At 50.2% G+C, this 23,836-nt stretch overlaps 1 protein-coding gene across 2 annotated transcripts in view; it reads left to right on the forward strand.

Moving 5' to 3' along the window:
• Positions 1-23,607, forward strand: part of LOC135253885 (matrix metalloproteinase-16-like) — a 50,678-nt gene extending 27,071 nt beyond the window's left edge. For both annotated transcript variants that reach the window (XM_064333714.1, XM_064333715.1), the window contains 6 exons: positions 5,768-5,929; positions 7,889-8,103; positions 15,096-15,234; positions 19,994-20,144; positions 20,646-20,761; positions 21,257-23,607. In XM_064333714.1, coding sequence (XP_064189784.1) covers positions 5,768-5,929; positions 7,889-8,103; positions 15,096-15,234; positions 19,994-20,144; positions 20,646-20,761; positions 21,257-21,627 — 1,154 coding nt within the window. In that variant the 3' untranslated portion in view covers positions 21,628-23,607. The remainder of the gene's footprint in view (positions 1-5,767; positions 5,930-7,888; positions 8,104-15,095; positions 15,235-19,993; positions 20,145-20,645; positions 20,762-21,256) is intronic.
• Positions 23,608-23,836: the final 229 nt, after the last annotated feature.

The following is a 23,836-nucleotide window of genomic DNA, read 5'->3' on the forward strand; positions in this document are numbered from 1 at the left end:
TCGTTTCAGGACCCGGGAACAGTCGTCCTCGCCTTGATTACATCCCGCTTCGGCTACAGCGTTTCCCCGCCCCTCGGTCTCCGTCAGCCTCACCTTTGACCCCAGGAGACAATGTCTCAGCGAGGCCATCACCAGGCACGAGGAAAGAGACCTAGTCACACCTATTCTGGCTTCCCTGCACTGGCTTGCTTCCCTGACCCGGCCAGTTTTAGAATGGATTTTTAAGGTTTTGCCGCTTTTGTTGTTTTTAAAGCACTTAATGGTTTGGCCCCGCGTCACATTTCTGATCTTCTGCACCTCTGCTCCACACGCAGGTCGCTGAGGTTCCTCGGTGTCGGTTAAAACTGCCGGTTAAAACTGTCGGTTAGAACTGAGTGGTGACTGGGTCTTGGCTGCGGTACAGCCTGACTCTTTTCATTCAGTCCCTCCTTTAACACATTTAAATCTCTTCTCTCATCTCATCTTTTCTCCCTTGCTTTTAATTCCACATCAGGTCTGTCCTCGTTCTTCTGTAGTCTTACATATTATTGCCATGTTTCTTTATGTTTTGTTTTACAATTTTATCCTTTGTTTTGCACGCTTGTGTAATATAATTGTGTGGCACTTTGGTTGACGGTAGTCGTGCTTTAGAAGTGAACTTGACTTGTCTTGTGTGTGTGTGTGTGTGCGTGTGTGAAAAAAGACTCTCAGTGCATACAGAGCACTGAATTTTGCGTGGCTGAGAAGCACACACACACACACACACACACACACACACACTCGCACACACACAGAGTCCTCCATCAGGTTCCTGAATGTACTGCACAATGCACCAGAGCTTTGTAAACAGGAAGTGACTGGAATGCCGCACATGTGATCAGCTGTCCCCTTGTGGGCGGGGTTAAACGGTTTCGGGATGTTGTGCAGGTCTTATGCTTTATTTAGACTCCTTGGGCTCCGGGGCCAAACTCTGCCTGGGTGTGGAGGAACCTGCTTTGGATAGGTGCGCTCATGCAGAGCTTCACAGGAATGGGGGGTGTCCTTTGATGGCTATTTTTAGCCGAGGTCCTAGTGTTTGATGGACAGGTTGAGCCTTCAGCAGATAAGGCAAGACTCAGTTTAACTGCAGGGCTGCAGTATCTCCCCCCCACTCTCTCTCTTTCTCTCCCTCTCTCTCTCACTCTCTCTCCCTCTGTCTCTCTCTCTCTCTCTCTCTCTCCCTCACCCCCTCTATCTATCTCTCTCCCTCCCTCTCTATCTCTCTCTCTCCTCTCTCTCTCTCTCTCTCTCTCTCTCTCTCCCTCTCCTCTTTTTCTCTCTCCTCCCTCTCTTCTCTCTCTCTCCTCTGCTCTCTCTCTCTCTCTCTCTCTCTCTCTCCTCACCCTCTCTTCTCTTCCTCCTCTCCTCTCTCTCTCTCTCTCTCTCACTCTCTTCCCTCTGTCTGCTCCTCTCTCTCTCTCCTCTCATCTCTCCCTCCCTCTCTATCTCACTCTCTTTCCCTCTGTCTGTCTCTCTCTCTCTCTCTCTCTCCCCCTCACTCCCTCCCCGCCTTCTCCTGATGGCTATCTGCACAAGCAGAGCCAGTGTGTGGAATTATAAATTAGTGTGAAGCATGTGACCTTGGCGTTTCGGAGAGCTCAGGAGGTACAGGAGCATCGTAGGTTACCATTCGATGTGCATTTGTTCATTTCATTTAATATCGCATGAAGGCGATATTAAGCCTTCAGTCTCTTCCTGCTGCTTCTACGCTCGTCCACCAGAAATATCTCCGCGTATGAGCGGAATATGAATGCATGAAAATAGGGAAATATGGAAATGTGAATTAGATGCCCTAAAGCAGATCTGTGCGGGTGAGGCAGGAGAGAGAAGAGTTTATTCTGATCGAACGTCGCGTCTTACATAGCCCCTGGTTCTCCTGGGCGGGGGTGCAACGGGCTTGAAATCACTTTGGTCTGGCCTAAGTTTTTAATCGTTGTTATAGAGCACATCTGTGCTGGCAAAAAGGCTTTGCGGGAAAGTGGTCAGATATAAAAGGAAATGAAATATTTCTGTTTAGTTTTCGGTTTTTTTTGGTGGAGGAGGCTGGGATAAAACGGGCAAAAATTATATATTTGTTCACAAAAATATTAAACCAAGGCAAGAAAGTAAAAATGTAGGAAGAGCAAAACTGGGGGGGATAGGGATTTCAACATTTATATTGTACATGTTTTTACCAGTGTGAATTATTTCAACTTGCATTTGCATATATGTTAATGGTGTTAAAATGAGGTCTTCCCGCATACAGATAGTTTATACCCTTAGCTTCCTGTGTCTCTGGGTTTCTGGGACAACTCTGCCCCCTAAAATTGATGGTTTTCCCCTCTCTCTCCCCGACTCCCTGACTGATTCACCAGCTACGATCCCCTTTAGGATTCTGCTACACATTTACCTCGGAGAGGCGCCAGCAAATTGCTTTTACTTGTTTGGCAAAACAGCCACCAAAGCAGTTTTTTCCATCCTGAATGATTCTCTCCCTCTCTCTCTCTCACACTCACTCTCACTCTCACTCTCTTTCACCTTCTCTGCAATATTCTTCTTTGTCTGTCTCTCTCTTCCCCAGCACCTTGAGTTTGTCTGCCGGTCAGCTGTACTCTAATTGGCTGAAATGACTGGGCGGGGCTCGGCGGGACTTTGAGCCGGGTGTTGTGTTTTTGGGGAATTGTGGGTTAGGAGCTCCACCTGGATAAGAGTGTGAGGGTTGAGAGTGTGATTCTGCGTGGGGGGGAAGGGGTGGTGGGGAGTGGTGGGGGGGGAGTCAAGCTCTTTGTACTCAATTCCAAAAATAGATGAAGTTGCTGTGTTATTTTCTAGCTGCCCTGCTTCGGTGAAAAAAGCAAAGCTGCTGTGTTCGTGGCTGCAGCACATTCAGAGCACACTCTACCTCCCTGGGAAATGTCAGGGGTGCTGACCCGTGATTTGCCCCCCAGTGACCCCTCCTTAAGCGTGGGGGTGGTGGGGAGGGGGTAAGAGAGGCTGGGTCTCAGTCGTTCTCTCTTCAGCAGTAGGACATTGCTGTGGGCTGTTCCTGTCGGTTTTTGGCACGGTTACATTGTCAGAATGGGAAAACGGTGCCTTAGTCTAGTTCATCTGCACAGCCTAGATCTCCACCCACTGCAGAAGTGTCTTTCTGTTCTGTTCTCACCTCCTCATCGCAAATTAATGTACAAAGGAGTGTGTGTGTGCGTGTGTGTGTGTGTATGTGCGTGCATGCTTACATGCATGTGTGCATGCGTGTGTGAGTGCGTGCGTGCATGTGCGTGTGTGAGTGCATCCATGCATGTATGTGCGAGTGTGTGTGTGCATCGGTGTGTCAGCGCGTGCTGCATGTGCCAGGCCAGCGGAGAAGGCCCTGTCTGTAAGGTTCCTCTTCAGCTGTCGTCAGGGGGACAAATCAGAGCAGAGCAGGCAGAGCTAATGCAACATCTGCATAGCAATATGCCTCCACTACTCACACACACGCTCTCTCTCTCTCCCTCTCTCTCCCTCTCTCCGTCTGTCTTCTCCCTCTTTCCCTCTCTCTCCCCCTCTCTCCTTCTATCCCCTCTCTGCCCCCTCCCCCCTCTCTCTCTCTCCCTCACCACTCCCTCCCTCTCTCTGTCTCTCCCATTGATCCATTGATGGAGTGACAGAGAGCGTCAGACAGACGCTGCGTTCTTCCTGGCCATTTCCTCCGGCTGAATGGAAGTGACACGGGTTGGGTAACAGAATCGTCCCGCGGAGTCTTTCGGCACCAGCCCCGCCCCTCTTGAACACATGACTCCGCTGAACAGCTCCGGCACCTTGTCACCCGGGCTGCCAGTCATGTGACACATGGGTCTAATCTTACACCTGGAGAGAAGTATTGCATTGAAAAAAGAAAAAAGAATGAATCTTATCCCTGAGAGATATAGAGATAGAGTAGCAGAAAGAGATAAACACCTCTTCTGGTCAAATTTGAAACACTCCTGCAAATTTCTGAGATTATTCTTCAAAGTTAATATTTTCAGGTTTGTGCTTTTCAGTTGCAGAAATTCGATCTGTATGTATTTTTGTAATATTTCACTGGTTTTGTGTTCTTAAGGGGTTAAGGGGAGGGATGTGCCTGGAGGAGACAGCGGTGTTTACTTTCAGAGCGCGTGTCTTGTCATTATGTGTTTTAAAATACTTTGGCAAAAAAACGCAGTCCTGGTTCTTGCCATGCAGTTACATGCAGACAGACATGCAGAGAGAGGCAGAGAGAAGAATAAATAGAGAGAAAGAGAGAGAGAGAGAGAGAGAGAGTGGCGGTGATGTGGCTGTGTGAACTGTTGCCGGTTCCGTGTGGTCGAGTTACGGTCGGTCCAGCCTCTGGTTTGGGAACCGGGAAGACCGTGACTCGAGGGTTCTCTGCCACGGGTCTTTTTTTAGCGATTCAAAAAAGATCGCTCGGCATAAAACCCAGGGATTTCGGCGGGGTGATTGCTAGCTGCAGACTGGGGCGAAGTGCTGCCGGGCCAGCAACACCGCGGCCCACAGCCGCGACACTCCAAACGGGACTTTACCGCGACTTTAGCAAGCCGCAATGTGCCAGGAATCGGGGGGGGGGGAGGGGGGCATGGTCCCTACCCACCACCCTCCCAACCCCACCCTCCAGTCCCTTCCAGCTCACCTACACCTCTAAGAGTCAATCAAGTTCTGCTCTTAGAGGGACTTCAAACTCCTATTTTAGTCATGTGTTCTACATGCAGTGTAAGAGGGTTCTTCCATTGTTACTGTGTTCTGTGTTCTACATGCAGTGTAAGAGGGTTCTTCCATTGTTACTGTGTTCTGTGTTCTACATGCAGTGTAAGAGGGTTCTTCCATTGTTACTGTGTTCTGTGTTCTACTGGCAGTGTAAGAGGGTTCTTCCATTGTTACTGTGTTCTGTGTTCTACTGGCAGTGTAAGAGGGTTCTTCCATTGTAACTGTGTTCTGTGTTCTACATGCAGTGTAAGAGGGTTCTTCCATTGTTACTGTGTTCTGTGTTCTACTGGCAGTGTAAGAGGGTTCTTCCGATTGTTACAGTGTTCTGTGTTCTACGGGTGGACTGCACAGGCATTAAGGCCAGTCCAGACCAGAACGTAGTTTTCTGGAGGAAACCTGACTGCTGGTAGCCGCTGTGGATTCAGCACGTCGGACCCGGAGTCCAGAGCTCACACGCAATCCAGGCCCTCGCAACTGACTCGATAAATCATTGCTATGGAAACAGCCGTTTAACATGTTTACAGACGTTTTGATGTGAACTGCGTGGTCTTTGCGCGGGAACATTCTGGACCCATCCCACGTGCTCCCGCGGGTTTGATCCGGACACGGCACGCGGTGTTCCCAGCATGCTGTGCGACTCCGCCGGTGTCATGACATGTCTCTCCGCCTTGTCGTATAATTTGTGTGGATTTTTTGCCGTCCGAACTCCGCTGAGCGGGTTTTCAGATGCAGCCGTAGCGCTAACCCCGCTGTTGCCCTGCGTCTGAGTGCCGGTGTTTGTGTTTGAGATGTCACTGTGTTTTACTGAAATGCATCTTACGTAGGGCTGCCCGGCTCGAGGTCAAAACGACATTATTATATAATTTGCAATAATATTTACAAGTTCACAGACCATTGCCCCCCCCCCCTTTTCCCCCCAAACGCCGGCCATTCGTACTTCCTACGTCCCACATGGTCTGTGGCACTTGTCTATACTGTGGTGTGGCTAAAGGTTTGTGTTTGTTTGTGTGTTTTTGTGTGTGTGTGTGTGCGTGTTGCGTTTGGACAGGAAATGACCTCTTCCTGGTGGCGGTGCACGAGCTCGGCCACGCCCTCGGGCTGGAGCATTCCAACGAGCCCACTGCCATCATGGCTCCCTTCTACCAGTACATGGACACGGACAACTTCAAGCTGCCGTCTGATGACCTGCAGGGGATCCAGAAGATATACGGTAGGGAACCCCCCCCACTAACCCCCACAAACTCTATGGGTCAGTACGGAGGGCGGAGTCAGTGTTTACAGAAAGGGGGGGGGGGGGCAAAGAGGGATACCTAATGCACGCACACCCCCCCCCCCCCCCGCTCTTTAAACATTTTAAAGAGCAACTCTCCATTTCTCTCCATCTTCATTTTATTTTTTAAATCTCAGTTTTTCTCCCTGTCGATAAGAAGATGCGATTTAAAAAAAAAAAAAAATCTTTCTTCCAAGGGTTGAAGGGCTAATGCAATAAGGACGCACATCACGACCCTGGAATTTGACGCAATTGATATGGCCATGGTGATGACAGCGCTTTCGTGCATTGTTAATGCGCGCTGTTAATTACTACGCCTAAACGAATATTACATTCGCAGAGTAATTATCCTCTCTCTTCCGAGGAGCTTGTTTTTGATCGTAGAATCTGAAAGCGCTGGTCTTCAGCTCACGGCGAGGGTTTCCGGTACTCCGGCTGTGCTGCTCTCGCTAGCTTATGGGGAGGTGCTTTTGTTTCCGTGATGTTGATCTCGTGAGGGAGAAGACCAGGAGGGAAGCACTGAAGCAGCGTGGAGATCTCAGCTTCCTTCAGGGTGTGGTTAGTGGTCAGGGTTATGGTTAGAGCTGGAGTTTAGGGTGGCTATGGTTAGCAGTCAGGGTTATGGTTAGAGATGGAGTTTAGGGTAGTTATGGTTAGCGGACAGGGTTATGGTTCGAGCTGGAGTTAGGGTGCTTATGGTTGGTGGCCAGATTTATGGTTAGAGTGGAGTTTAGGATGGTTATGGTTAGCGGTCAGGGTTATGGTTAGTGGTCAGAGTTATGGTTAGAGCTGGAGTTAGGGTAGCTATGGTTAGCGGACAGGGTTATGGTTAACGTTCAGGTTTAAGGTTAGAGCGGGGGTTAGGGTGGTTATTGGTTGAGCTCCAGGTCTCCTCCACTTTGTGGTTCTCCTCTCTCTCCTGGCTCTCCTCGCTCTAACCCCCACCACATAGCAGCTGTTTACACTGAGAAGAGCGTGAAGCTCCTGAGCTTTGAATACTGCAGTCACTCCACTACGAGAGACAGGCAGCTTTATTTAACCCGGCAGCTCTGTAGACTACACCTGGGGCTGTGCTAGAAAGACTTCAGTTCTTTTAGACACCAGTGAAAGTCCTCCAGCTAACTGATGATTTCAAACGAAACATCTGTTTCCACCAATGTTCAGAACAAAGTTATTCTTTCACTGGTGATTTTACCACCATCTATAAGAGTTATATGTTTTTTTTTATTTTTTAAACATGTGATCGAGCCAGGCCCCTTCTACACCACGGGACTGAGCAGGCACGCACTGCATTCACCGCTTCAGTTAAAAAATAAAAAGAGACAAAAGTACAAAGACAAACAGGATTACATCATCGTCACACTCCAGCATGACACCCATGGGTGGGAGATGCGGCAGTTCCGGGAAGCACCGTTGGTTGCCGCATGGAGAGAGAGAGAGAGAGCGCACCCACGTCAACCCAAAAATGAAGTGAACGAACACCTTCACCCTTCCTCCTCACGGGCTCCGGGCAAAAACAGTAAACTAATATAACAGACACTAAAGAACGTAACACGGCACGAACGCTTTCTCCACTCGTAGCTGGCCCGCTCTCCAGCCAGACCCGCTACTCCTACTTTGCACTGCCAGTTTACTTTCGTTCTGTGCTCTGTTAAACAGGTAAACAAGAACTAAACAAAGAAACTAAGTAAAGAAACATGCTCTCGGTATGATCTCCCGGTCTCTGCCCTGAACTGTGGAGAGCAGCACACCTGTAAGCACCTGGGCTGATTTAGCTAACGCAGCCCAGGTGCGTGTGCTCTCATCACCAGCCTGCCAAGACCAATCCGCTTCTGCAGCGGTCTGAATGCCACGATCATTTTAAAACCTTTTCTCTCTCTTTTTTGTTTTGGGTTCCAGGGCCCCCCGAAAAGATTCCCCAGCCCACCCAGCCGCTGCCCACGGCCCCGCCCCCTCGCTCCCCGGCCTCGGACCCCCGCAAGCACGACCGGCAGACCCGCCCGCCGCGGCCGCCCACGGGCGACAGGCCGGCCTACCCCAGCGGCAAGCCGGACATCTGCGACGGCGGCTTCAACACCCTGGCCATCCTGCGCCGCGAGATGTTCGTGTTTAAGGTGAGGAGAGGGCGGGGCGGGGCAGGGCGGGGGCTAGCCAACGTCCCGGTCCACAGGTTTAGGAGGGCGCTGGGTCAGGGCAAGAGGGAGAGAGAGAGAGAGAGAGAGAGAGAGAGAGAGAGACCGACACAGAGGGTGGCTTTCAGCGTTCGCTGATTGACAGGTCAGGGAGCGGGGGGAAGGGGACCCATAATGGAAGCAGACAGCAGAGCCTGTGTCCTTGCCCCCATGCTGAAGAGCTGCTCTCAGAGCGACCGAGTGGTAGAGCCGCCGCGTCCACCTGTACCGCCCGCACAGGGCTGTTGAGCCGCATTTCTAACGGTTACTGTCATGGCAACCACATGGTCAACATCAGGCACGCTGAGTTCTGAGAAGCGCTGATTATATTTCTGCTCTCCGCTCACGCTGAGCGTTCATAAAAGCAGCCTGACTGACGTTGTGCGGTGCCGTTGGAACGGTTTGTCCCGCTGAAATGTTTGTGCCGACGTTTCCGACCGTCATCCTTGCATGAGGCGTCCATTTTAAATGCAGTTTAGGAAACAGATTTTTTTTTCCCCCTGGCTTTAATGGTGCGTGTGTGACAGCTCGTGAGCGACTCTAAACGCGGGGGAATGGGAAGCAGGGGTTAAGCGGGGGTCACGTCGGTTTCGTCGGGGGGGGGGGGGGAGAAAAAACCCGGCGCGTTCGTTTTCACGTGTCCTGGCCGCGGCGGCGGCGACCTTTGGATCCCGTGACGCGCGCGCGTGTGTCCTGCCTCTGTCCGCGCGCGCGGCCCCCCGCCCGTTTCCTCCGCCATCGCGGCTCCGCCTCCCGCCGGACGCGGCCGGCGGCTCCAGCCCTCACAAAGGTGCTGCTGTTTCCTCCCCCCAGAGAGACGATGGCTGCGCGCTCAGTCAGGGCTTTTTTTAACTCTCCTGGCTATAAATAGGTCTGAAATGGTTTGTGTTCGTGGGATAAACGGAGCGGGCCTGGAGGAGAGAGCCGCAGAGCCCTTCTTACATTTCGGCTGCGCCTCTGTGACTCCAGCCTTTCTGCTCAGGCCTCGTGGTTTTTTTTTGTTGCAACAATCAGCGTGTTTGTGTGTAGAGCAAGCACACACACCCACACACGCAACACACACACATCAGACAGACACACACACACACACACATTACACACACACATCACGCACACACACACACATCACGCAACACACACACACACACACACACTTACACACACACATTCACGCACACACACACACACACACATACAGACAGACACACACACACATGCGCACACACACGCACACACATACACACACACATGCACACACACACACTACACACACGCACACACACTCACACACACACTACCACACACACACACCACGGGAGAGCGGGGAGAGGCGTATTAGCAGCGTTATCTCTCTCTTCTGTCTGGAGCCCCGCCCACTCACCCGCTCCTCTGCTTCTTCCACTCGTTCCTTTTCTTCCTCACCCCTCGCTCCACTCGTTCCTCTCTCTCCCCCGCCCCATCCTCCGTGTTCTGTAGCGGCGGCTTCGGGCTGGGGCCCGCCGTACATCAGTCGACCCCGCCTCCGGCCCCGCCGTCCTGTTTCACCCAGGGAGCGCTGGGATTGGGGACAGGATGTTTATGTGTGCCAGGCCGGGAGGCTTTGCTGTGCTGAGCTCTCCTTCCCTCACGCCGGTCTCAGGCTCGGCTGGGGGCTCGAGCCGGGGACGGGATCGCTTGTGTTCCTCTCAGTGGCTGAAGCTGAAGCCCTCCGCGCGCGTGCTTGTAGTGGAAGTTTGTTAAGGGGGGGGGGAGTGGCTACGTACGCTGCTGTGGCAGCGGGGGCTGTGTAAGACAGCACTGGGAGCTCACTGTCACCAGCCTGAACTCTGCTGTGGTTTCGGAGGACAGAGGACAGAAGGAGCACAGGAGCTGAGTTTGAGGGGCATGTATGGACAGGGTACGGGATAAGGGGAAAAGGCTGTCTGTGTGTAGTGTGTGTGTGTGTGCGTGTGCATTTGTATGTGTGTGGTGTTTGTGTGTGTGTGTGTGTGTGAATGCACATAAGGACTCTCACAGGTCCTGTGTAAATAAGCACAGTAATGCCATGCAGAGCTGGTGAGAGAGGGGGCTTCAGTGGCTGAGAGACACAGACACGCTCAGTCCCAGCCTGGTTCTGTGGGGGGGGGGGCTGGGGGCACACAGACACGCTCAGTCCCAGCCTGGTTCTGTGGGGGCGGGGGGACAGAACCCTGAAATAACACTGTGAGAGGCATGGGAAACACATACATGCACATAAACATCTACAGACTGTTAGACAAATATCCACACACACATGCAAAAAAAACATGTACACACACACAAACACACCTACACACATACACACGCACACACACAAACACACACACAAATGCACAAGCACACACGCATGGACAAACAGGCACACACACAGGGGCGGTGGGGAGAGGAGTCCGACTCCGCCGCGATGACATCACCGCGTGATTTAGGGGGGTGCGCCCTGCGGGTCTCCTCCTGGACGGGGCTCTCTGCGGACGCGAGGCTGATTTCACACCCGCAGAACGGTGTCTGTTTTCGTTCGCCCTTCTATCACCCCACCTTCCACCCCCACCCCAACCCCGCTTCCCCTGAACCCACCTCACCAACAGACTGCTCCTGATACCGCGGTCTGTCTGCCTGCCTGTAGGTCGGGGTTTGTGTATGTATGTGTGTGTGTGTGTGTGTGTGTGTGCGTGCGTGCGCGTGTGTGTGTGTGTGTGTGCGTGCATGTGTGTGTGCGTGTGTGCGTGTATGTGTGTGTCTGTGTGCGTGTGTGTGTGTGTGTGCGTGTGTGTGCATGCGTGTGTGTGTGTGTATTTGTGTGTGTGGGTGTGCGTGTATGTATGTGTGCGTGTGTGTGTGTGTGCACGCGCGCGCGCGTGTGTGTTTGCTTGCGTGTGTGTGTGTGTGTGTGCATGCATGTGTGTGTGTGTGTGTGTGCGTGCATGTGTGTGTGTGTGTGTGTCTATAGGGCTGTCTCAGCACGCAGGAGGCCATCCGTCCTGCTCCAGAACAGGCAGACAGCTCCTGGTGCCAAATTTAGCCGCTCCATTCATGAAGCCTTCCTCCCGGCGTGAGAGGGCAGATTTAGGGCTCCGCTGGGGCGCCCCCTGTCTGGAGTTTTAGGGGGCGCAGCACTCCCCTGCACCCCCAACAAACTCCTCACACGTCCTCTGAGCATGTCAGCACGAGGACCAACCTCCAGTTAGGCTTCATCTGTCTGATTTTACTTTTCTTTGTTTGCCTTTTCTTTGTTTGTTTTTCTCGATGATTAACTCCCATCGGCATTAGATTAGACTTGATTTTATACATATACGCAGAACACATTTCACACGTGTTTTGAGCACATTTGTACACAAATGTTTACAGAACACATTTCAGAACATCTGTAAACATGTAAACAGCAGTTGGAAAAAAAAAGTAAGAAAAACAGAAACAAATGTGTCCAATCATTGTCCTAATTAGTCTTTTGCAAAGGATGGATTTGCATAATTCGTAGAACAACAATACAAATTATTCCATTAAAACCACATGAAAACCAGTGAGTGCCTCTGATTGGAGGACAGCAGGGGGAATTTGTTGGTTCTGTTTTCAAGCATAAGGAGGCATCTGTGCACTTCCTGGGCTGATGAGATCACTTCCTGTCACTGGTTGCCAGTCGAGCCTTTCATCAGTAACCCCTCCCCTCCCCTCCCATCTTTTCCCGACTCTCTTTTCTCCCCCTTTCTTTCTTTCTTTCTTTCTCTCCATCTCTCTCTCTCTCATTCACTCTTTCTGTGCCCTCTCTCCTTCACTTACTTTGCCCTTTTCCCCTTCTCTAAATACACCTCTCCATCTGCCGCTATTTCTCCACTCTGCCTCCTCCTCTCTTCTCCTGCTCCTCTCCCTCGCTCCCTCCCTCTCTCTCTCTCTGTGAGAGCGTTTGGAGTGGGTGACGGAGGGTCACTTTGTTCTCTCTCCTCCTGAGTGTGAGGCACTCATCCTTTGTTCTATTCTGGGACCCGCGCCTGGTCCCCTCCCCCCCCCTCCGTCACACACCTGTGCTTTTCTCAGCGAGATGGAGAGGGGGAGAGAGAGAGGGAGAGAGAAAAAGAGAAAGGGGGACCAGGGAGAGAAAGAGGGAAGAGAGAGGGAGAGAGAAAGACAGAGGGGGACCAGGGAGAGACAGAGAGGGAGGGAGGGATTGCGGGTGCCACAGGAGGTGGGCTTACCGACTTAACACGTGATTAATATCTTTTAAATATTAAAATTTTTTGTGTAAACAAAACGTCGCAAATGAATTACTGCAATTAAAATGTCGACGCAACTGCGCGAGTGCTGTAGCTGATGCGGTGCGTGCTGCGAAAGCAGCGCTCGGCTGAGACTGGTGTGGGCGTGGGCGTAAGAGCAGAAGAGCACACGGCGGTGGGAACAGATCACCGCAGGCCACTGAGCACCCTCGTCTGCAGGTGAAAGTGCGCTGAGCACAGAAAGGTCTGTTTATGCGTCATCTCACGAGCCACCGCGCCCTCTCCCGCGACCTCGCCAGCGGGTTTCGGCCCACGGTTTTGGCCCCGGGTTAGGCCCCGGTTTAGGGCCCGGTTTAGGCCCCGGTTTAGGCCCCGGTTTAGGGCCCGGTTTAGGGCCCGGTTTAGGCCCCGGTTTAGGCCCCGGGTTAGGCCCCGGGTTAGGCCCTGGTTTTGGCCCCGGTTTAGGCCCCGGTTTAGGCCCTGGTTTAGGCCCCGGGTTAGGCCCCGGTTTAGGGCCCGGTTTAGCCCTGGTTTAGGGCCCGGGTTAGGCCCGGTTTAGGGCCCGGTTTAGGCCCGGGTTAGGCCCTGGTTTTGGCCCCGGTTAGGCCCCGGTTTAGGGCCCGGTTTAGGCCCCGGTTTAGGCCCCAGTTTAGGCCCCGGGTTAGGCCCCGGTTTAGGGCCCGGTTTAGGCCCTGGTTTAGGGCCCGGGTTAGGCCCCGGTTTAGGGCCCGGGTTAGGCCCCGGGTTAGGCCCTGGTTTTGGCCCCGGTTTAGGCCCCGGTTTAGGCCCTGGTTTAGGCCCCGGGTTAGGCCCCGGTTTAGGGCCTGGTTTAGGCCCCGGTTTAGGCCCCAGTTTAGGCCCCGGGTTAGGCCCCAGTTTAGGGCCCGGTTTAGGCCCCGGCACTGCCCGTGTGTGGAAGTTCTAGGGCGACAGTGTAGTGTAAAGGGTAAGGAGCTGGCCTTGTAACTTAGAGGCCACAGGTTTGATTCCTGGGTGGGGGCACAGCCGTGGTACCCTTGTACATGGCCTGCATTGCTTTAGTATATATATCCAGCTGTATAAATGGATACAATGTAGAAGTTGTGTAGGTTGCTCTGGATAAGTCTGCTAAATGCCTGTAATGTAATGTAATGTAATGTAATGTAATGTAATGTAATGTCCTAAGCCACAGCCTCCTTCTTTCAGCTGGAAGGATGCTGTGGCTGAGAGGGCTGCAGACAGACACCAGCTGAATAAACTGCAGATCCCTCCGTGTGTGTGTGTGTGTGTGTGTGTGTGTTTTCCTGGAAGGGCTTTTCCTGCTACGCTGAATGATGTAATGCACTGTAGCACAGTTCCCTGTCACATGTCAGGAGAAGTCATGCTCTTTTTCTTTCTTTCAAACAGGGTGCAGTTGCTCTTTGGTTGGCTTACTGTTTGTTTATTTATGTTATTTTGACTTTGAAATGGGACACAGACCTAATTTGGCTCTGATTGGCTGCTTGGCGTGGAGAGGGAAATAATAAAACAGAGTATATTGAGTTGGGAGGAATAAAATTCTGTTTTGGCTGCCCTGTGAACTTTTGTGGAAAAGTGAAATGAAAAAATAGAAGAAGGAAGCAGAGCATGGTCAGCTGGAGTGTGGGAATAAACAGTAATGATTTAGGGTGGGGGGGGTTGGGGTTACTGGGTTGATCCAGGGTCCTGGCTGGAACATCAGAACAGGCCTGGAAGTGGAACAGGGGGATTTCCTCTCTCCCCCCCTCCCGTCCCAAAATCTTAATGCCTGTGATGTCATTCACTTGGACACAAGCGCCACTGTTGACGTGGCGACGAGCCCGGTCCTGATCCCATGATTGGTTCTGCTGCAGCTGGTCCTCTCTCAGGCCCAAGGCCCCGACCTTCGCGGTTCTGCCGCTGAGCGAGAGGCGGACGGACCTCAGGAGCGGATCGGCTCGGTTTCGCATAGTTTGGGCTTCCATCTGACAGGGTAAATAAAGAGCCTGGCTAATTAGCACCAGGCTGCGTTGGGGCACCAGTGATCAGATACAGTAAGATACAGTAATGGCATCATGTCAGGCTACCGTACCACATATCTGAGCTTTTGTTGGACTCAGAACGACGGACACCTGTCAGTCACTCTGTGTTCTGCGCAGACACGCCGAATGTCATCCTTATCCTGTGGCAGAACCTGTCAGCCCTTTCTCCGTGTTGTCATTCCAGCTGTGGAAACCAGCATGCTTCCAAAAACTCCTTTAAAAAAAACACTTTCCATTTGCTGTCTCTCCCTCCTGGCAGTTTTCACTAAGGCCTTATTTGACTATCTGTACTTCCTGTAAAAAAAAAAAAAATTTTAAAAAGGGAAACTGTGTCGGGCTTTATCAGGGTCTCTACTTCCTGTGGTAACAGCACTGTGGCTCAATATTTCGTGTTGAGGAATGATTTTTCCCGCTGATTTGAGATTAGCTCTCTTTACAAGCTGACGTAAGCTGCTTTTTACATGCTAGTGAGTTATACTTTGACAGAGCTGTCATTTACATGTTTGTAAGCATGGTACTTTTATAGAGCTGTCATATACATGTTAATACAGGTTGTGCATTGAAAGAACTGTCATATATGTTTGTAACATTTGTGCATTGAAACAGCTGTTGTGTACATAAATGTAAGGGCATTGAAAGAACTGTTTTTTAGAGACTGTCTCCCCTCCCATCTCTCTCCCTCTCTCTCTCTCAGGACCAGTGGTTCTGGCGGGTGCGGGACAACGCCGTAATGCCTGGCTACCCCATGCAGATAGCCTACTTCTGGAGGGGCCTGCCCCCCAAGATTGACGCCGTGTACGAGAACAGCGAGGGGAAATTTGTCTTCTTCAAAGGTACGGGGGGGTTGGGAGGTTGGGAGGTTGGGGGCTTGGGGGTTGTGGGGGTGTCCAACAACACCGCCGGAGGGATGATCACCAAGGTTACCGCTGTTTCCTGTTCCTCCTTCCTCCCTCGCTTCCTCGCATTGAGTTTGCTTCCTGTAGGTCCCGATGGAAGCTGACAGTGTTTTTCAAACCCTGAGTAATGGGCACACTTACAACTGACGCGTGAATGAATCAAGTCATTCAAACATCCAGTCACTAGCAGATCGATTCATCCGTGAAGTATAATTCATTAGATAATAACAAATACAGCATTGAAAGAACAATGCTGTGCCGAAGAAATGCAACGTAATGGTTTGGGATCCAGAGGTTGCAGGTTTGAATCCCAGGTGGGGTACTGGCCGTTCCCTTGGGGAACCTTGCGTGTGGATGGGCCCGTGACCTGCTGCTGAACCCTGCCGTTGAGGATTGTGGTCAGCAGCCCCTGTAGGAGAGTAAATAACTGACCAAACTAGGCGCTCTTTAAGAGGCTCAGTCCTCAAGTCAAACCACGTCACACTGGGACTGCCCCTCAAATCTGCCCCTCTGCCGGTTTTCATTCTTCCGTCGTCTCATCAGGACCGATTTAAACCCAGGATGCGTGAGTTAACCCAGGCGAGATAATTCTCTGGCCAATCAGTGAAAGTAATCAGCCAATTATCTACCAGGTAGGAAAGAATACCAGCAGGTGCTTCTGGCCTCGAGGGCCAGATTGGAGTATCGCTCTTTTAGCGACTTGACTGACAGAAAAAAAACAGACAGGACTACGCTCTTTGTTTCCACAGCGTGTCCTTGATTTGGAACAGAATTCTGGGAAGGGTTTTTACTTTCTGCGAGCTGCTTCCGACGCAGCCCGGCGGGGAGTCATGAGACTCTCAAAAGCTGGTCCAATCTCGTCAGCGACCACACACCCAGAACACCATTTCACACCAATTCATTTTATTTCCATTAGTCCCCAGCCTGCTGTTCAAAGATGTATGACCAGATGAGATCTCTGAATGAGGGAAAAAAAGAAGGTTTTTTCATTTACTTCCTTTTTTTTTCTTAGAAAGTGACAAGAGACTCTGTGAACCCCGTGGGGTGGAGTTACAATAAGCTGTCAATCACGCCCATTAACCAATGGGAATGACTTTCCTCCCCGTAGCTGAATACCCTGATTGGTTGGTATCAGTAAGTTAATAACCCCAGTTGGGTTTGTGGAGAGTTACTCTCCCGTTACCATTCTAAACCCCGCCCACATGACCTTATTTGGCCTTCCTTTTGGGCGGGGCCAGAACTTGCAGAGACAATGTAGAACCTTCCGTGTCACTCTCTTCAGAGGCAGGCTGGAGGGATTTTACCACTTCCTGTTTCCAGAGAATATAGACAGGATTTACTGAAGGGGGACTACCATAGGAAAGGAGGAGAATTAGCACTGGCCTTGAGGCTGCTAACGTGCTAACGTGCTAACTGGACATTAGTCCGAGAGAGATAATGTGTCTTCAGGTTTAGACTGTGTGTGTGTGTGTGTTGTGTGTGTGTGTGTGTGTGTCTGTGTCTGTGTGTGTATGTGTGCGTGTGTGTGTGCCTGTGTGTGTGTGTATGTTTGTGTGTGTGTGTTTGAGAAAGAGAGAGTGAGAGAGACAGAGACTGAAGAACATGACTCATCTGCCACAAACACATCAAGACGCAGACACACAGACACATATGCACTCAGACATTTATGAATGCTCTGTCTCTAAACAAATACACATACACTCAGACATTTATAAATGGTCTGTCTAAAAACAATCACACATGCACTCAGATGCCCATTTAAACCACTATAAACTGCCTTCGTTCTCAGCCACGCATTTATTTTTGATGAATTCCCTCTTAGTGCGAAAAGTGAGTGTTGGTGCTACAAATTGTAGCTTGTCTACTGAAAGGAAACAAGAGAAGAAGGAGCACATTATTAATTTATTGTTATGTGTGCCAGACGAGAGCATTAAACAACTTTGCTTAGATTTATGTTCATATCCTGTAATTTCTCAAGAGGTAAGAGCCTTCAACAAAATCCTGCTGCTCACGGTGGACTTATATCAGCATCACTGACTAATGAGCGAATGTAACTGTGACACTGCAGCCTGCTCATTGAGTCTGTGACAGGAAGAAATCAGTATGCAGCCCCAAGAAGAGAGTCCACTGAGAAAGTGCACTTAGAGAGTGCACTGAGAGTGTGCACTGTAGGTCTCTCTCATTTCAGTCATGCCCGGTTATAACTAACAATCTGGAGTCAAACCTGCAACCTCTGGAGTTTTAAATCCAGTCCCCTAATATATAGTACTATTCCGCCACCCCAGGATCTGTTTCTGCTGGCTGAAATTTGACAGTGTAATGATAATGATGATGATGATGATGATGATGATGATGATGATGATGATGATGATGACGATGATGACGATGATAATAATAATGATATTTTATTTTGTGTTTTTCTTACATGATGTTCCCTCTTTTACACCTGCACATTACCACAGTATAAAAGAATGTGGAATCTTGTGGGTGAAAGGCATTTAGAGTGAGGACCTGCTGACAAACAGGAGAAAGAACTGTTAATAATTATTCGCACACTGTTTCGTTTAATGAACTGTGACGTAATGCGATGCCTGAGTGTGTTTCTGCTTTGAAGTCTGTTTGCGTATGCGTGTGTATGTTTATGTGGGTTTGTGTGAGTGTGTGTGTGTGAGAGGGAGCATGTGGGTGTGTGTTTGTGTGTGTGTGTGTGGGTTTTTGGTGTGTGTGTGTGCATGTGTGTACATGTTTGTGTAAGTGTGGGTTTTTGTGAGTTTGTTTGTGTGTGTGAGAGAGAGAGAGAGTATGTGGGTGTGTGTTTGTGTGTGAGTATGTGTTTGTATGAGTGTGTGTGTGTGTGTGTGTGTGTGAGTATGTGTTTGTGTAGGTGTGTGTGTGTGTGAATGTATGTTTTCTGGTGCGAGTGGGCACAGCTGGGTCTGACAGACCTTCCCAGCTGTACCGATCGCCGCCTTCGCGCCGTGACAGTAATCCCGGGTTTACCCGCCGTTTGGACCGAGCTGCGCGTATCCGAGCTGTGGCGTGATCCGTGATCCAACACCAAACAGATCAATGCTCCCCCGCCACGTATTCCTTTTATTCTAATGCACGTCGGAGCCAAGGGCTGCGTGTTCATAACGGAAAACCTGTGAATCCGCGACGATGAACCTCCACTCCCATAGGTTTTTTTTGTTTGTTGATGTAATACTTCATTTTAAACGCCGACAAACACAGCAAAGAGACAGAGGTGAGCAAATATACGAAGCTGAGCCCAGTGATTTCGTTTCTGTCGTACGGCTCAGTGGCGGACCCTGGTCCTGGTGTCCCGCGGGTGTGTATGAGTTCCCCTCTAACCCAGCACTTCCTGGTGTCCCGCGGGTGTGTATGAGTTCCTCTCTAACCCAGCACTTCCTGGTGTCCCGCGGGTGTGAATGAGCTCCTATCTAACCCAGCACTTCCTGGTGTCCCGCGGGTGTGTATGAGTTCCTCTCTAACCCAGCACTTCCTGGTGTCCCGCGTGGTGTGTATGAGTTCCTCTCTAACCCAGCACTTCCTGGTGTCCCGCGGGTGTGAATGAGTTCCTCTCTAACCCAGCACTTCAGCCAATTAAAGCAGTTGGCTGACTCGCCTGGGAACAATTTCACCTCTGCGGCTGGCAGCTGAGTGGGAGAACACAAGAAGCCAACGGACACTTCGGCTCTCCTGGTCTACAGTCAAACGCCCTGAAGTAGATTTTTTTTTTTTTTTCTAGCTTCAGCTTGCGTGCAAACTTGTAATGTATGATCAATTATATATATCGTGTGCACATGTGTATTTATCGTCTGGAAGTCTGGTTTTGACCTTGACATTCCTTCCCCTTAGTAGCCCTGTCCAACCCCCCACATCCCTACCACCCCACCCCCTCCTACTCCCCTGTCCCCACCCATTGGTTCTGTGAGAGAAATAACACAAGCTAACCTCTTTCAAAACTTTAGAACACCTGCCGGATCTATCTCTGCTCGCTGATGTGTTTTCGTGAAAGCGGTCTGGATGCTGCTAGGGACCGTCCACAGAGTTGAACGTTCTCACGGAACAGCCTTGCTTTAATTGCATTGACTCTCCGTGACCTGAACTGCGTGATCTCAACAAATTACCACTGACGTGAACAGAGTGCAGGCGGTCAAAACATAAATGAAATTTATGCACTTGTGTTAACCAGGAGGAAATTGCATCGCTCTGCTTCTTCTTACCAATTTTACAGGTAATCGGCTGTCATACAAAAACGAAAAATGAATATACGTCTCACCCTGTGAACATCAAGGAAACTTTGGGAGTTGAGCAGGCGCTAAACTTCACTAGAACTTCTCCAGAATATGACAGGAAGTGCTCTTGAGAAGAAGAAAAAAAAACACAAGAATGGCCGGCTGTCATTTGCCAGGTCAACCAATCAAATCCATGGACTGTGCAAAAAAGACTCCGGGCGTGGCTGCTTGAGGCTCTTCTTGTCTCTGTTGCTAGGGAAGCTGTTCTGAGTGTCCCAGGGTCTGGCTCGTTTGGCTGATCCCGCTGTTCTCTCTGTTGCCAGAGAGCTGGTTCTGACTGTTTCCGGGGTCTGGCTCATTCGGCTGATCCTGCCATTGTCTCTGTTGCTAGGGAACTGATTCTGAGTGTTCCTGGGTTTGGCTGGTTTGGCTGATCCTGCTGTTCTCTCTGTTGCCAGGGAACCGGTTCTGGGTGTTCAAGGACACCACGCTGCAGCCCGCGTACCCCCAGGACATCTCCATGTTCGGCAGCGGCATGCCCACGCACAGCATCGAGACAGCCGTCTGGTGGGAGGACGTGGCCAAAACGTACTTCTTCAAGGGAGACAGGTCTGTGGAGCCAACTCGTCAGATCATTCCTGCACCGTCTTAACTCACTGTTCTCTAAACCACCAACTCATTACGTTCTCTACACTGCCGACTCATTCCTGTACCATCTTAACTCTCTGTTCTCTGAACCACCAACTCATTACGTTCTCTACACTGCCGACTCATTCCCGTACCGTCTTGACTCTCTGTTCTCTGAACTGCTAACTCATTCCTGTACCGTCTTGACTCTCTGTTCTCTGAACCGTCGACTCATTCGTTCATTTCTGAGTAAAGCACGGATCAGCTCTGTTTTTCTTCAGTCCGTGTTCCAGAATTGGGAGGGTTCTGGGTTTTACTCAGCGCAGTTATCCAACTAACTCAGTAATCCTGCTTTGTGAAACAGGGCCCAGGATGGTGATCATAATCTCACTGTTGTGTGTTATGTATAACGATCTCACTTTCTCTTCTGAAGTTGTGGGTCTTGACCGTACTACCCTCCCAATTCTCTGTGGTCGGTTTCAGGTACTGGCGGTACAATGAGGAGATGAGGACCATGGACCCGGGCTACCCCAGACCCATCTCCGTGTGGAAGGGCGTCCCTGAGTCGCCCCAGGGGGCCTTCGTGGACAAAGCCAACGGTGCGGATCCCCCGCTCTCTCTCCACAGACTAGCTGGGCTTTATCGTTTTCAATGGAATTGTTATGTCTGAGAATTTTGATTAATTAAGGCAGCTCTCTCACCTCACCTGGGTCCCTATTTCCCCCCTGATTTTAACCGATTCAAGGAGTAGGCTTTTTGGAATGTCATTTGTTTTTTATTATTATTTATTTATTTTTTTTAAAAGTCAGTGTTCTGGAACTCCTCTGCTTTCAGTTACCAGTAGCGATTGTTACATCGGCATTAGAATGTTCAGGTGGGAACGTTCCAGTCGCGTATTTGTGACCTCACACCGCAAAGGGTTTAAGGTGAAACAGAAACACCATGCTGGCCTGTGCCTCACTGGCTGGTGGCTGGTCAGAGATGGAGGGTAGAGGAGCGGGTGAGACACAGCAGAAGGAGAAGCATGTTGAATGAGTCGGGTCGCTGGCGGCCATCTTTATGTCCTCTCCTGTTCCTCTCTCCCCGCGCTCCAGGGTTCACCTACTTCTACAAGGGGAAGGAGTACTGGAAGTTCAGCAACCAGAAGCTGAGGGTGGAGCCGGGCTACCCCAGGTCCATCCTGAGGGACTTCATGGGCTGCGACGACACGCTGGACCCGGAGCGCGACCGGGACCGGGACCGGGACAGGGACCGGGACCGGGACCGACGGCCCCCGCAGGAGGACGTGGACATCGTCATCAAGCTGGACAACACGGCGGGAACGGTGAAGGCCGTGGCCATCGTCATCCCCTGCGTCCTGGCCCTCTGCCTGCTGGTGCTCCTCTACACCGTCTTTCAGTTCAAGAGGAAAGGCACGCCCAGACACATACTGTACTGCAAGCGCTCCATGCAGGAGTGGGTGTGAGGTCGCGACCCCTTAAACCCCGCCCACCACCCCTGTCCCCACCCCCATATCCTCCAGGGCCTCCATGTTGAATTTGCAGACTATAGCCCTTACTGACCTCCCTTTGCCCACTTTTTTGTGGGGGGGCACATTTAGGGGTGGGTGGGTGGTTGATGTGGGCCTAGACCCCACCCACGCACCCACCCCTGAAATTGGAGGGAGGGGCATCGGCCCTCCCCCCATCTACCCCACTCAGTACAGCTCAGTGCATCCATGAACCAGAGAGGAAGGGCTTTCAGCTCGGATACTTCCCATGGCGCACTGCTTTGTTGTTCTCTTCCTAATTCACATCAGGTCTTTCTTTGCTGATAAAAAGGACGTCCAGTACATCTCAGTCTTAAGCCTTTCTGCACGCTCCGAAAAAAAAGAAAATTATCAACAAAAAAAAAAACACAAAACGCCCGAGTTGAACTTGCCTACAATTTGGCGAGTCATCAGCTTCCTGTTTTATCTCGTCTTTGAAATTATTTATTTTTACGGACAATTTATGACGATATTTTTTTTATTTTGCTTTAGAGCATTTTACTCCGGAAGAAGAAGAAAAAAAAAACCCCCAAGCCAAATAAATAAACTCTGTCCAAAGAGGATCACCATTTTTCGGAATTTTTGAATCATTCTTTTTTTCATTTTCCTTTTCTCTCCACTCTGAGTCTGTTTGTCCTTGATTAGGAGTGGGAAACTGACTGTTGTGGCAGTCTGTCTTAAAACAGGGGCCAAAACTGCAATATTTTTAACCGCCTTAATTACAGATCATCTTTTTCATGCTTTTTATTTTTTTTATGTTTTTGCATTGTTTTTGTTTGTTCGTTGAAAGACCTGGTGGGTCCGTCGCCATGGCGTCTCTTGTTTTGATTGACAGCCTTTGGCGGTTTGTGGCCGCGTGCCTGGGACCTCAGAGTCGGCCCGCCAGTCCCAGGGGAGGAAGGAGACCGGTCTAACCTGCACTTAAAGTGAAATATATCTGTCCAAGCAGCCAGGGAGAGCACCCAGCCGCTCTCCAGAGAAGCCACTAACTCAAGCAGGAGTGTCACTGCGCCCGCCTGATACGCTGCATTGGCTCCCTATGCCGGACAGACAGAGCGAGGTCAAAGAGAACGACTACAAACAAATCCTTGATGATGATGATTCACCTTCCTCATCCTCCCTCTCTTTACCCTCCCCCAACAAAATCATCACAGTTCACTTCCAAAAGGACCATTCTTTCAGACGTTTGTCTAGGGTTGTGCTTTAGTCATCCGTCAAACATTTTGTTTTATCGTTTTATATTTGTATTTGAGGGGTGGGATTTGGGTTAGTGTCCTTTAATGTTAAAGAGCCTCAGAATACCGTTCAGCTCCATTCCGAGGAAGGATCTTCCCTCTGGCGCCCTCTGTTGACCAGGAGTGTCATGGCAGTCTGATGTAGTACACGGGCACGTTTTTTTTCCCACCCACCCATCATCTTGACCTTTCATTTGAGGGGAGAAAAAGTTAATGAAACAATACAGACAAAATAAACAAGAGAGAGAGAGAGAGAAAAAAAGGTTTTCCGTGGTAATAAGTTGTCAAGTCATTTTCCAGTAAGGTTCTTGTTTGCTTGAGCATGACTAGATCCATCACTGCTGCATTTCAAAACTTTTTTAACCACTTTTATTTTTCCTGGTACAACAAAATGAGTAATTATCAGACCTCAGCATTCAAGTGGTACAGCTCAGCTCAGCTCAGATATGGAAGCATGTGAGATGCTAGCAAAAGAGGTCACTCAACCTGGGACTCTGTGTCACTGTTGAATGGAAGGTATTGTTTGAATGTGTGTCTGTTTTATGCCAATTTCTTTTTTTCTTTTTTTATGTTGAGAGGGACACATGTGGACTTCTACTTCTACATGTAAGACTCAAGTTGGGACCCTTCTTTGGAAAAGTCCTATGAGAATTAATAAATTGATCAGTACATGATTAAAAAATGCCTTAAACTTTTTAAATTATTGCATCATCACTACACCCATTTTTTTTACTGAAAATATGAGGGAATCTACGAAGCTGTCCAGGGGAAATGGTTACATAGGCATCAAGTTTCTAAATGTTGACTCGCATTTTATTTCAATGTGGCCAAACCAAGATCAATCAAAACATGAGCAACAAGGGGAGCTGAGGGTGTCGACTAAAAATGTCAGATGTCAGTGGAAAGGCAGG

The sequence above is a fragment of the Anguilla rostrata genome, chromosome 4 (assembly GCF_018555375.3).
Source record: "Anguilla rostrata isolate EN2019 chromosome 4, ASM1855537v3, whole genome shotgun sequence".
NCBI lineage: Eukaryota > Metazoa > Chordata > Actinopteri > Anguilliformes > Anguillidae > Anguilla > Anguilla rostrata.